Source organism: Myxocyprinus asiaticus, chromosome 26 (genome assembly GCF_019703515.2).
Source record: "Myxocyprinus asiaticus isolate MX2 ecotype Aquarium Trade chromosome 26, UBuf_Myxa_2, whole genome shotgun sequence".
In the NCBI taxonomy this organism is placed as follows: Eukaryota; Metazoa; Chordata; class Actinopteri; order Cypriniformes; family Catostomidae; genus Myxocyprinus; species Myxocyprinus asiaticus.
The window spans coordinates 25,792,371-25,807,190 of record NC_059369.1 but is presented as its reverse complement, the minus strand read 5'-3'; the positions used below and the strand labels follow the sequence as shown (position 1 = coordinate 25,807,190).

At 38.4% G+C, this 14,820-nt stretch overlaps 1 protein-coding gene across 8 annotated transcripts in view; it reads right to left on the bottom strand.

Moving 5' to 3' along the window:
* Positions 1 to 14,820, bottom strand: part of LOC127417141 (myocyte-specific enhancer factor 2A-like) — a 130,777-nt gene that overhangs the window by 13,100 nt on the left and 102,857 nt on the right. For 5 of the 8 annotated variants that reach the window (XM_051656865.1, XM_051656858.1, XM_051656859.1 and 2 more), the window contains one exon: positions 857 to 1,044. In XM_051656865.1, coding sequence (XP_051512825.1) covers positions 857 to 1,044 — 188 coding nt within the window. The remainder of the gene's footprint in view (positions 1 to 856; positions 1,045 to 14,820) is intronic. The other 3 variants (XM_051656860.1, XM_051656862.1, XM_051656864.1) reach the window with 1 other exon arrangement.

Sequence of the window (14,820 nt, the reverse complement as noted above, 5' to 3'; positions counted from 1 at the left end):
GACAGCTGGGTGTAGCCTGAGGTGCTGAATGTGGCCAGAGCCCTCTGCACCTTAATTATAATCATTTGAGAGGCCCACTAATTTCAATATGAATAATAGAGGGAGTGAGGGTACCTAGATCTCTGAGATATTTCACTTCACTATTTTGCTTGTTGTGTAACTGACTGTTTTCAGCTTAATTTCACTGTCAGTTATCAATTTCTCTAATAGGGATGTCAACATTTTGGCCAAAATGCCCATCTTGGCAAGGGATTTATGTAAACACCATTGATATGTGAATGTAAGTGAATGCAAGCAGAATCAGATTTGTATAAAATCTGTGTATTAGGCCAGAAACATACATTATGCAAATACGTGTACGCAGATGTGAGCGAAAACTACCCATAGAAGTGGACAGTTCACACTAAATTTCACTATAACACCCCTTGCGGCAACATTGTTAAGGTAAAAATTAACAAGTACTTGGGATGTGTTATGAATTGCTGTCACATTTTGGAACGCACAAAAGAGACTGTCACAAGAAAAATCAACGTTCACATACTTACGAAGAGTACGTGTTGGCCTTTAGGCTTTGCAGAATAAACGCAGCCTAATAGACCTTATTTCTTGAAAAACTGTTCTGTTAATAAAGAGTGTGTTCAATTGCACATTAGTTGCTATTGAATATTGCTTTGGTATCGGCATCAAATTTCACTTCATATACTGCCAAACAACTAATGACCATTATTTCACCTGTGTTAGTAGATTTGGGGCAAATGAATAATCAATATGATTTAGAGACAGTTTTATGAGGATGTGTTTGAGTGTATGTGTCTTCTAAGGATGTGTGTATGAAGGTGTAGTCTTTCAAACTCACCAGGGGTGGCATCATGCCCTTGCTGGATGGGGGAATGACAACTCTCAAGTCTGGTTTGCGGCTGCCGATACCCATGTTGCCCCCCGGTGGTGGTGGTGACTTGGCAGGCATGACTTTACCCAGTCCATTCCCGCTGGGTGTACCCAGAAGCCCCGGTGAGCCCCTCGGATTAACAAAGCCATTTCCTGCTGAGACACACATACAGGCAGAAAGCATCATGGGATTGCGCTCTAATCGACCAATCCCCAACAGCCATCAGTCGATTTGACGACATGCCATTTCCCAGCAGCAGTCATAGCATTTCATAGCACGCAACGTTAAGTGTTCCCAACCCTCTGGGAAAGTTATAATAAGACTCTGGTAATCATCACGCACACTGACAAAAATAAAACATAAATATTAAAATTGATGAGCCTTTGGTTGTGTTGGTGTACAGTTGCATCAAAGCTGTCTATCTGCGTCCCAGGATGAGGAAAGCAATTCAGTTTAACAAATGTAGTGTGACTTGAGCTCTTTAAGAGGGGAATGGCTAAAGTCATTACAACTGAGTGCAGCCATTCACTGCTATCAAAGACAATTAAATTACCATTTTGGGGAACAAATCCAAAAACTTTGGTGGGGTGTCAATTGTATGTTAACATCTGGTTTACTTAATTTGGTTTACTGAATATAGAGCAAACAGAAAACATTAAAAAAACAGCATGCTAAATGTTAGCAATTTCTGCAATGGCCCAAAAACGTTCAGCGAGAGGAACACAATGTATTGTAAACATCTATACATCAGTCTGCAGAACATCAACAACAAATTCTGAAAAGCGTGTGTAAGAATGATGTCATCATGTGAGAAAGAACAGACCAATCCATCAAGACTGCATCTGACTGACCTCACACCAGTATATTATATACTGTTTATTGTGGGTCTCTGGTTTCATGTGAACGCCAGCGGATTACAAAGAGGTCTTTCTACCATCTGCTGCCGCATACTGTTAGCAAGTTCCTTTACACAACCATCTGAAATATTCTAAAACAATCATGGGTCTTTTACCAACACAATGTGTAAAGCCCGGTACACACTGTGCGATTTTGGCCACGATTCTGCCATCTGAGACAAATTTCAGGAATCCTAAAAGATTTCTGTCATCGTAGGGTAAAATCGGCAATCTTACAACGTTCAGTGTGACATGTTCACCGACAGCCGATTAATAGCCTTTGTGAAGATCTTTAGCCTCCGAGGAAGTTCTGGCTGTGTCAGAAATTTTGCATCACAGCCATATAGTGTGACTGCTATTACGACGGCCAGATGAGATATTCTGCTCCTCTCTTGCATCCCAATTCACTTGGAGAGACACCTACATTTGTGCCCAGTTATCACTCTACTCAAGCTCTTTCAAAGTTTTTTCTTCTTTTCATTTTATATAAAAAGTTTTAACAAATAAATAAGCAGAAAATACTTGGAGAAAAGTGTAACACTTCAGCAGTATGAAAGCATTATTCCCTGAATTAAATAAATATACAGCTTACAAAACGAAAATAAATAAATGATTGCATATTCTTAACACTTTTTTTCTTTACATTTATCATGCATTTTCTTTACAACTTTCTTTAAATTACTATTTTACTTTTAATAAATTTACTTTAAACGTCTGTAAACTTCTTTAGTTAAGATTCACAAAAAGTTTGAACAATTTACTGTATATTGGTAAGTATTTATGGGATGTTTTAATCCAAATCAGCAGATACAGTTGGATACAATTATAGAAATCTATGTCATGTTTGTGCATTATTAGACTAAATTAATTTTCAAAATTTTGCGTGGCCTACAGGTTACTAATCTAAAAGAGGAGAAAGAAATAATATAACCCACCTTGTTTGTTTTCCCCTATGTGAACAGAAAAGTTTGTCATTTTTCAGGCCACAAGTCTTTTTATTTCCACAATGAATCTTTGCTTGTGGTAGATAATTATTACTGAAAGCTACCTACCGCACTCATGTTCATTCTCAACATCTGTTATTTTTTGTATTTGTGATCAGGCTGTATAGGCCTATTTGACAAAATCCATCTTTCTTTATACATGTTAGCCTTTGCTCCTGATGGAGTGGTATTGGGGCAACGGAAATCTGATGTCCTGACTTTCAGAAAAAAATGTTCCTCCATGGCGGGCAAATCTCACCGTTTTGCTTCTACTCTGCAATGCTCCCATAACGTGAGTCACGTTCACTGATCAAAACGATTGAGACCACAGTCAGTGTTGCCAGATAGGGATGGTTCGCGCCAAACTGGGCTACTTTCAATAGATTTGTGTGGGTAAAAATGTGCTTGGGCGTGTGGTCAAAATTTGGGCTACTTTGGAATGATTTTGGTGGGTTTTTAAAATGATAAAATTAAGAATTTCCATTGCCCATGCAACTAAAATAAAGAAAACATCTCCAAACACAATAATAGCCAGATTTTTCAAATAGCCAGAACACTGATTGACAGAAAATGTGTTTAATCCTGTTCAGAGGAGCTACGAGCTGCCACACCAGTAAGTTCTGAATGTGAGCGATCTGCAGGTGTTGCTCGTTGATGTTTGTGATAGAAAATAGGCATTAGGCAGAAATTATCTTAACAATGACAAAGTGGTAAAAATGTAAGCGAACATATCGAAAATGGGGAAATGACCCTGATATCAAGTGGTGGTTAATGCCAGAACTTTTCTGTGGAGTTTTTCTTGGAGAAATTGCACTTCTGAGTTTCTCCAATGACCAGGCCACTGATGTCTTTTGGCTAGAAGTTTAATGCTGTTGAGAACACTGCAGGATATATTGTGAAGTTGGCACCCATGGTGATCACAGCAGTATCATAAAGTAACACGACTTAAAAGTGACTCTTGAATTTGCTGCTCTTACTTGACTCATGGATGTGCGCACAGGAACACGGAATGAATGAAAATCAGCTGTGTTACATCCACGATGACAGCTGTCTAGGAACTTTGACTGTTCTGTGTATTAGTGAATTCTCCTTACTTAAATGACTACAAAGATTTACAGTTTTCTTGGAATTTGGAATGAGCCATAACAGCGTAAAAAGGACAATTTATATCTAACCTTTATATGACATATTAATTAAAAAATAGGCCTACTGAATGGCAAAAACATAACTGCAATCATAGCACAATGGCATACTTTCATTATTTGGCTTCTTGAAAAACCAGGGCAGCATATTTGTTCATTTTCTGTGCGTGTGTGTTTGTTTATACATGTGATTAAAGAAAAATGAATTAATGGAAAGGTTTTTGGAAACTTTATCTTTGCATCGCTTAATTGTTGTCAAGGTTGTAAAGGCAATGCTGTAGTATTATGGTTAATGTACATTTCATTTTCATATACACTATTTGGCCGTTTTTTTTTTTTTTTTTTTTTTTATGCATTCGGGCGGGTTTTGAGCAATAATTGGCCTGGAAAATGTCGAACAAATCTGGCAACAGTGACCACAGTCGGCTACGATGTGTATCATAAAGTCTGACATAATGCCGCACGGTGTGCCATGGGAATATCAATGCATTCATATCGTACAGTCTGACAAGCAACAATCTTAAAGTACTGTAAAAATCCTACAGTGTATAGCGGGTTTAACCTCCATAGACAAACAGGAATTACAATTGGCCAGTGTTCAAACCCGAAAGCACGATCGCTCCTAAAGTCTCGGTTTCAATGTTTTCTCTCGTCAGTATGAAAAATGCTGAGCAACAAACAAAAAGTAGCTTTCTAGTCCAAACTGCTCTGGTTTTGAAAAAAGGTCTATTTCATTTCCATTTGCTTGGAAATGTGCATACAGGAAAGTGCAATGTCATTTCCGTGTGTTTTTCTACATAATAGCAGCTTGATTAAATGCTAGTCATGGGGCTCTTTCTGCCCCCCACCCAGTGCTCATTTCCTGTGGGGGCTTGCTGTGGGACAGAAAGAGAGAGAAGGCCATCATCAGAGTGCTGCCCTTACTGTGTTTCTGCCTAAATGCCTCTGCAGAGAGTGCCACATACATGTACTGTAACTCTCACAGTTCAGGTTAAACTATCTATTTTTTTATTATTTCTTGTTTTGTTTTTTTGGCCATTATGCATTTTTAATGGACAGAGATATTGTTAGAGTAGTTGTAGTTGAACAGTAGTTGTAGTGTGCCACCGCACCGCACAGCATGGCAAAGCAAGTGCACTACCAACCAGACCAAGTCTCTGACACAATCAAAATTTTCATCTCAGCTGTAGCTAAATCTCAGTGTAGTAGTTGTGCATGTTAACTAACTTTCATTCATCCATATGACTTGGATCAACACATAAAAATTAAAACAAACTGTTTGTGGGCTGTAATTAAAAACATTTTTATCTTTCTTTTTTTTTTTTTTTTTTCAGTAGATGAGCTGCACCAGATAATGAAAGAAAAGCAGCTGAAAATTGCCAACTGAATATAGGAACTCCTTCAAGGCAGCTAAAAAAGTATTCCAAGTAGTATCTTATGAAGTTAGTTAAGAGTATGCCAAGAGCATGATCAAAAAGTGGTTAGTTTGAAGTGTCTAAAATATATGTTTTGTGTTTAATTTTCTTTTTGTTTTTTGTTTTTTTTGGTTACTGCAAAATACCAATATTTTCAATTGTGCTATTTCATAGTTTTGATGACTTTACTCCAATAGAATAAAGTAATAATTAATAATGAGTAGATGTGTCTTTTGACTGGAACTGTAAAAGTTTATTTGATTAACAGGAAATATAACATGAATGTGAGCACTGGAGTGTGCACTACTAGCGAGAGGGAAGGAAATATGTTCTAATTACTGTAAAAAGGCACAGCAGCAGTACATTACTCTGATAATGTTAATGTAGGAGTGGGTTTGATATCATTAAGTTGAAATGCTCCCTACTTCTGAAAAAGGTGCCTGTTCTGAGCCGGAATGTGTAACTGAGGCCCTACTGAGACATAAGCTGTTCTGTTTCTGAGCTGTTAGCAGCCTCCCCCCACCCTCTCGCACTTGAAAGATCATGTGTAAGTCCCACATCTTTTCATACCTGACAAAATGACAAAAGCATAAAAATGTGCTAAACTGCTACATGATCAAAATACAGAATTGAAACTGATGCCATATTACCTCAGAATAATACATAATCCTTTGGGAGCTCTGTTACATAATGACCTGCTTATATGAAAAAATAATAATAAAAAAAAAATATATATATATATATGTTTTCTTTTAGAGGAAGGCTATTTTGACAAAAAGCACCAGATAAGTCTCAAAGATTAACAAGTCATTGCTACCTTGGGCAACCGTAGTGTCTTTGACGAGGCTAGGTACGCATAAATGAGGAAAGACTAATGGATTTCAAAATCAAAGCTTTGCCTCCCTAATAGATTAAGAGGAACGGAGTCCAAATTCTAATTATAGCCTTAATTAATGAGGCTCAACAGTACCTCTTTAACGGGTGCAGCCCTATTGTTTTGGCTTCGTAAACCATGAACAGGAACAATGTGAGCTGGGAAGAGAGTTCCAACTGCTGGTGCCAAGAAATTCCAATTCATATTTTACTTGGACAGCCCTTTTGTACAAAAAATAAATATAATTTATAATGCCTCTATGAGGACTCAAAAAAGGAGTCTCCTTTGGGAGCACTGGAGGGGAATGGCATGGACCTGAACATATGGTGAAGTAACTGGCACTTAAATGCTCTTTCAAAAACAAAAATTCTGACACACAAACAGGGTTTGTAATAGCTCCTCAACATCCTATAATTCTTCAGTATTAAAGAAGGAAGCTGTGCAGCTTCTAGGCACATTGCATAACGGATCGACAACTCTCTCCAACAATCCCCTCGTTTTAATGCAAAATCGGGAAGGTGCTGAACAGCCAAAAAGCACATCTGTGCACGCTGCATCATACTCAAAACTGAATTTGAAAGATTGGATCATTAGAGTGCTAATTGATGCTCATCAAAACACAAATGATGTATTTCTGGAACAATTAAGTTTGCATCACTTCCTCTTTGTGCACGATCTCACATTGTAAACTTTGGAGTAATCTGCAAAGTTTAGAGTCTGCTCTTGTCAGCTTGAATAAGGTGTCTTTTCACGTCAACTTGTAGTGCCAATGTTATTGTAATTCACTAACTGAATGTGTGGGATCTACTCTTCCAAGATTTCAGCCACACCTCAGCAATCCCATGACAAAACCACCTCTAAGTTTACAAAACTTGACATTGTTTCAATTTTAATTGAATAAAGACAGTAGCTAGTAAATTTGTTGCTTGAACATATACAGTATATGGGAACTGACCTATTCAATGCTTAATTAAAAAGTCCCAAAATGACCACAGAAATAAAAATATTATTTTTGAGGCCCTACATCACCACAGTTTCTCCACCGTTCACATGCTACAATCCTGAAGTACAAACACTGAGACAGACCTTAGAAGTGGTGCTGTTAAGATAGAGATGATCGAAAAAAATATCTTGGATCAAAGGAGATTGAGACACAAAGCATCAAGGACTGGTTCACATTCTGGAGCTGTGAGCTCTTCAGCCATAAGTAGTTTGTGCCTCATTCGGACCTAGTATGTACAAAACTTTTAACCTTTCAGATATCAGAAAGGCATTCATCCAACTTCATAGCAAATATACAAACAAATGCTGGGGCTAGTATCTATGTAAGTACAGCTGTAAGCATCTGGACTACTTAAGTGTTATAATTTGTATAATCACTGCTAAAGGCTAGGTTTGGTTTGAAAAATGTATCATGTGGGAGGAGACTTTGTTACCGTGCCATGATTTGTTATTCAACAATGGGATCTGACTGATTTGACAGAAACTGGGCCTGCTGGTCCCCACACAATTCAACAAAATATAATCTGAAACAAAGATGATCCAAAACCAAACATTCTGTTGGAACTGTGCTGTTCTACCATATCAGGAGAACTAAGCCATTTTTTTCCAGAGTGCTGATGATTCATTTTGACCTGCAGCAACTGTACATGGTTAGGTAACACACCGAACTGCTTTGAAAGAGAAACAAATCATGCTTCAACAAGAGCCTAATATTTCACGAACAAAAAGATTCATTTGCACCCCAGCTGGGCATGTCAACATGAAGAAGAATCGTTCTTTCCCTGAAGTGGAGAGCCGGTGTGTGCTTGAATTAACACTTGGATGCTCTTCACCATTCCTTTGGCTTAACTGGTGATCAGAGCATTCCATCGAACAGGCCAGTATGAGGTCGCTGTACACAGGGGAGAGAGCAGAAAAAGAGTGCTGCAAGCTACATTCCTACCGGCTCTGCTCTGAGATGTCCATGCTCTCCTAGTGCCTTCTGCTTGTGAAAAATCAGAGGTATGCAAGGAATGGCCATCTGACAGCAGCACTGAAGTGGTTCCTCTCCAAGGCAGCCACGCTGGTCCTGGCTGTTTGGAACAAACAACAGCTGCACTATGTGACCAGGGAGCCAAAGGCCTGAGACCCCATGGGCACACGCTCCTGACCATACCCTTTAATACCACTGTCAACTAAGAACTGTACATCCATTTCCTTAAATACACCCCACCCCCATTCACACTCACACTAGGCTAATGTGCCTTCTTATTCCAGCACTCCAAACTTTGATTCTAAAAAGATGCACTACTGTATAGGGCTGGGAGATATACCTAGAAAATAAAATTCTTGATATTTTTCAGCCTTTTCACAACATTGAATAAATATCTTTTTTTTTATTATTTTTTATCCAATTAGAGAAACCATGCTTTCAACCAAACACCCAAAGTGAAAACAAGGGATGCACCGAAATGAAATTCTTTGCCTTGTACCAATTTTAACCAAAAACTACAGGCCAATATGATACTGATATTTTTCCACTTACTCATCTTATTTTGTCATCGGACAACTGTTTTGCTTAGGAATTATGGTTTTAAAAAAATTACAAAGAGGAATAATTTCATAGCTCTAACAATAAATTATTTTAATTGAAGATATATTGGATCTGTAGATCATGTGACAGGCCAAATTTTAAGAGAGCCACAATGAAAGCGTGGCTAAATAAATACAAATATCACAACATTACAATTGATTAAAAAACAAAAGAGGTTATTTTGCACTTCTAAAAGGTTTTTGCAGTTCTAAGCAAAATAACTTTTTTACATAATATGACAGAACATTACAAATTCATATTGCATGCATACACCGATCAGCCACAACATAAAAACAACCTGCCTAATATTGTGTAGGTCCCCTTTGTGCCACCAAAACAGCACCAACCCACATATCAGAATAGCATTCTGAGATGATATTCTTCTCACTGCAATTGTACAGAGCGGTTATCTGAGTTACCGTAGACTTTGTCAGTTCAAACCAGTCTGGCCGTTCTCTGTTGACCTCTCTCATCAACAAGGCATTTCCGTCTACTGAACTGTCGCTCACTGGATGTTTTTTGTTTTTGGCACCATTCTGAGTAAATTCTAGAGACTGTTGTGCATGAAAATCCCAGGAGATCAGCTGTTACAGAAATACTCACACCAGTCCATCTGGCACCAACAATCATGCCACGTTAAAATCACTGAGGCCACATTTTTCCACATTCTGATGGTTGATGTGAACATTAACTGAAGCTCCTGACCCATAGCTGCATTATTTTATGCACTGCACTGCTGCCACACGATTGGCTGTTTAGATATTCATATGGACGATTGTTGGTGCCAAACGGGCTGGTTTGAGTATTTCTGTAACTGCTGATCTCCTGGGATTTTCACACACAACAGTCTCTAGAATTGACTCAGAATGGCGCCAAAAACAAAAAACATCCATTGAGCGGCAGTTCTGCGGATGGAAATGCCATGTTGATGAGAGAGGTCAACAGAGAATGGCCAGACTGGTTCGAACTGACAAAGTTTTCAGTAACTCAGATAACCGCTCTTTACAATTGTGGTGAGAAGAATAGCAGCTCAGAGAATGCTATTCTGAGATGCGGGTTGGCGCTGTTTTGGCAGCATGAGGGGAACCTACACAATATTAGGCAGGTGGTTTTAATGTTGTGGCTGATTGGTGTATGTTTGACATGATTTACTGTAGATTTCATTTATTTTGGTAGGTATTTATTTAGATTACAACCAGAAATATATATATATATATATATATATATATATATATATATATATATATATATATATATATATATATATACATCTGTACCAATACATCTGTGCATCCCTAATAAAAAACCTTATTAAAATACTCATGGAATGTTTTCCACTGTTTTTCACAACAACAACAACAATTTTTATATGCAACAATATAACAATAGATTCATTCAAAACTGAAACAGTTTTAACTGATTCAAGAAAATGTATCTATATTACCAACTCTAACTGTATTTTTACTACTGTTGTTAATATCAGTCTTGAAAATAGTCTAACGACACCTCCTTTAGGAAACTTAATAGCCAAATAAAAAGTCCATTAAAATCAGCAAAATATTCACAATGTTACTGTGCCTATGAAAATATACACTGAGGTACAGTATGGATTACCATAGAGCTTTATACATTATCTCATGAGACTCAAAAGCCAATATTGTGTCTCGTGGTGCGCATTCAATCAAGTGAGTCAGTCACTTCGCACTCAGTAAGCCAAATGTCTATGTGTGTGTGTAAGTGTAACTGGCAAAAAGATGGTTAAATCCCACCTGTTTCTGCCTCTCACCACCACAGAATGCTTATGACAGGTTGCCTGGTCATTGTGCACAACAGTCTTAGAGGGATGTCATGGTCCAAATGCTTCCAGGGTTCTGCTGGGTTAGGCATTTAGCAGGCTTACACCAGCCATATAAGGACTACCACAGTACCAGGAAAACAGATGCACCTGTCAATAGGGGGAAGGAAACTCTAGGGGGGTGGGAGGGATGGAGGCAGGGGGCCAAGGTCTTAAAGGAAATGCTGAGTTTATTTACCTGCCTGTCTGAATCAGCTGCTGGAACACAGTTAACTGTTTCGTACACCAGGCAACTCAAATACAGAGACACAAAGGAACCTCTCGCTGAGCTGCTTGTAGCACAAAACTACTCAAATCTGCACCTACATTAAGACTAAGGCCTGTTTCATACCACACATGTTTAGTTCACCACCCATATTTACAGGTTGGAGCATACACATTGTGTGCATATGCATAGCAGAATCATAGTAAAGTAAAAAGAGCTCTGAGCCCATTTTTAGCATTCTGAACTGAGTAAAACACTAAGAAAATGCAATATTAACCTATTTATCAATATTCATTATAGGCTTTAATGCATTATAGGCTTTTGTAAAACAACATAAAAATGGAGTTAACTACTCCATAATACTGTAAATATGGGTATGACAAATTGTTTATGTTCCTAATTTCTAAGTCACTTAAAAGCGTCTGCTAAGTGACTAAATGTAAATGTAAAAAAAGACATCTGTCGATCTTGATGCAAGTTATACATGCAAATAGCACCTTCTATTCAGTAAGTCTGTATGAAATCTGATGAACAATCTGTATTAATTACTAATTGGATGTAAATTTGATCGACCTCCTGACCTCCAAAATTAGATTTCACGATAAAGTTTATAATAACCAGTTTAGGGTCTCCAGTCATTTTTGGGTTAGCTATTTTGTTAAAGGTGCTGTAAACGATTTTAGCCGTTCTGGAAATTTCATGAGACTGAACCATTGAAATAGACATGCCCCCATTTCCAAATCACCGCCCTCCAAAGATCCATCATCAAACAGGTGAGCAGCAGTGCGTCGACTCTCGGTTGTCAAACACAACAGTAGCAAAATAGCGCCCTCAGCTGACAACTGTTTTGAATCTGGATATAGCATTACACCTGAATGATCCAACTACTAATGTGCAAAATGATTGACATGCAGAAAGCACATGTCAATCTGCAATTAATCCAGGATGGACTTCAAAGACATTAGTCATTAATCTTAAAGTTCATAAAAAAATAAATATTTTTAAGCACATTAAGCACTTAATTTACAAATTTAAAACCATGACTTGCACTGCACACAAATAACTAATATTGTCATTATATTCATGTTGTTTAGCCAGAGGGGAACTGGCCCCCACAGTGAGCCTGGTTTCTCCCAAGGTTATTTTTCTCCATTAACCAACATCCATTAACCTTCAGCTTGCTCACAGGGTTTGTAAATACAATTATTATTTAATTTTTTAAGTTTATACACAATTTACAATCATATTTAATCAAACTACATAATGATCACTCTAAGACTTGATAGATATTACAGTTTCATTTTTTTGTTAATGCATGATTTTCTGTAAAGCTGCTTTGAAACAATGTGTGTTGTGAAAAGCGCTATACAAATAAAAATGACTTGACACATCAAAGACTTCTTGGCTGATCAGAAAATGTGTCTACAGCACGCGGTCACATTTTTCTTTTCTGTGTTCACAGTTTAGTGCTGTCACAGAGACCAGTAAGTTATCCCAGGACACTTATTTTTTACTCTGTTACGCAGCAGAAACTCTATAGGTGTACGTCGCTTACGCATTGGGTGTGAAACAGACCAAGTCATCTACATGCAAATCACAGGAGAAATGTTCTAAGTTTTCCAGGAAAAAACAGCAAGTGAGGGCAGGAGGAGCCTTCAAGTTCAAGTGAGAGTAAGAGAGCATGAATCGCATGGCCTGTTGTTCCAGCAGTCATGCTCTTGTGCTGGGGTGCTTCGTAATGTTGAAAAAGTAGCCCTGCTACATTGCTGACATAGACAGAGCGGCCCACTAGAGAATGGAGGCAACCCTTATATTTGTAACTGTCAGGGAGGAACAGTTGGACACATGACCTTGTGTGTCCTTGGTGACTTGACAGTGTGTGTACACACAAGCAGCAGGGCAGAGACGCTTGCAGCTGCCGCCATTTTCCGTCATCACATGACTGTTTACACTCGCTCAATCAAACGCCTCCCATCACCCCCGAACCAGTCAGTACTGACACAACACCACTAAAACAGCTTAAAACTCGTCCATCTGCATTGGAAATGGAGCTCAGAGGCCTGTTTCACAACTTCTGACGTTTTCTTTGAATAAAATCGTAATATCACTGCTGGAAAAAATAATAAAAAAAACATCATTATTTCTTCAACATCATTCACCATTCATTTTCATTTTATAGAAAAAAGATCCAGTGAAAGTGAATGGTGACCGAGACTTTTTTTGGGTTTCATGAAAAAAAGAAAGAAATACAGCTATGGAACAACATTTTTGGGTGAACTTAGGGCCATAGCAAGGAATTCTGGTCCCCTAACAGTATATTAGTCTGGGCCTCTTTCACATTAAAAATACACTTTAAATTTGTTGTGGGTCCTCCTTACTCCCATTTACTCCCTTTCTCCCCATTAGCTACAGCTCTGGGTGAACTATCCATTTAAGCTGCTTTTTTGTTGTTTTGGAACACATATAACCTAGACAAGCTAATAACCAGCTTGGATTAGCTAAAAACCAGCTACCATGTTCCATAAAACAGCTACCAACTTGAGATAGATTTTCCAGCTGGGATGCATTTTTTATTTTATTTCCATGAGAAGCCATAGAAAAACCCTTGATAATATCCTTCTGATGTCCTCATAAAGGGCAGAGTCACTTCAACATCCATCACTGGCTCATAACAGTTTGGCCTAGATTTCCAAATATCAAGAGAGAGGAGGGGGTGGTGTGCTCTACTGTAACACACCAGAATTCTTTAAGCAGAGTAGAAAAACCAGGAGAGACTCGAATATATGATCACATGAGAAGCAGGGGAAAAGATGGTGGTGCTCTGTTTATGTCTTGGGACTGGTGTCCCTATTACAAATCAAACTATCAATCATTTAATCATTAAAAGAGAAACTTCAAAACTGGATCCAGAAACCCCACCAAAGCACAACATTTATTGACACAGGAGTTCAGACACCCCAGAGGACTTACCCGCGGGGCTGGAGCCTACACCGTTTGGCACTGCGAGCTCTGGGGTACCCAGCGTGTTGCCAAATGAGATGCACAAAATGAGATGATTAACCATCTGCATCTTTCGTCTCTGAGTGAGAGTATGTGTGCGACATGCCAGCCCTCACATGCAGCGCTGTACTCCCTTTAGTGTGTCAAACAAATGTAAATTTTCCAGCATTTTTAGGAGTAAACATGATAAGCCTTGGAGTTCTGATTTGTACAAAACAAATCCAGCAAGTAGTTCAAGTTGGTGCCCTGATGTGTGCGGTGTAATCAGTATACACTGCAAAAAGCCTTAAGGTATTAAGACTAGATTTTGGATAAAGTATCTTCAAGGGTATTCTGTTTTGTTACAAAATACAAACAGTTATTATGTTGATTCTTTTCACTTGTTTTAAGTATAAACCTGTATTATAAATGGTGTTTGATAAGGCAATTTTGCTCACGCTTAGGGATTTGAACACACTTATGTATTAAACTATGGCGCGAAACTCTTCGCCTCAAATAATGTGGTTTGTAGAGGTCTGCAACTCGACCAGGGCCTGATGGAACCAGAGAAACCAGCAGGTTTTGGGCCGAGTTTAGGTTCAAGTATGACTTTGTGTTCTGGTTTCTAATTAATGAAAAAATAAACAGGTCTATCTAACTTGTTTCAAGCATGTGCTCTTACTCACAGACGCGCGAATGGATGAGTTAACAAAGAATGCATTTTTGCTGCTCTGCTATGTTTTTCCACTGTTTTCCAATGCAAACACGTGCTGGATAGATGTCTTTGAATGTTGCACCTCATCTCGCTGTTTCTTCAGCATCTCGTGTAGGAATGCCACATTTTTGAGACACCGTCTTAAGTTAAAAAGAACTTCAAGTTTAAAACCCGCATGTTAAGACATGGCTGTAACAGGGTTTAAAATGCGAAAGGAGGAGGCGGGAACCGGCTGAACATTCAAAGTAATATTTAATGTAAAATTAAAACAAAAAGACGGCAGCTGTGTGTG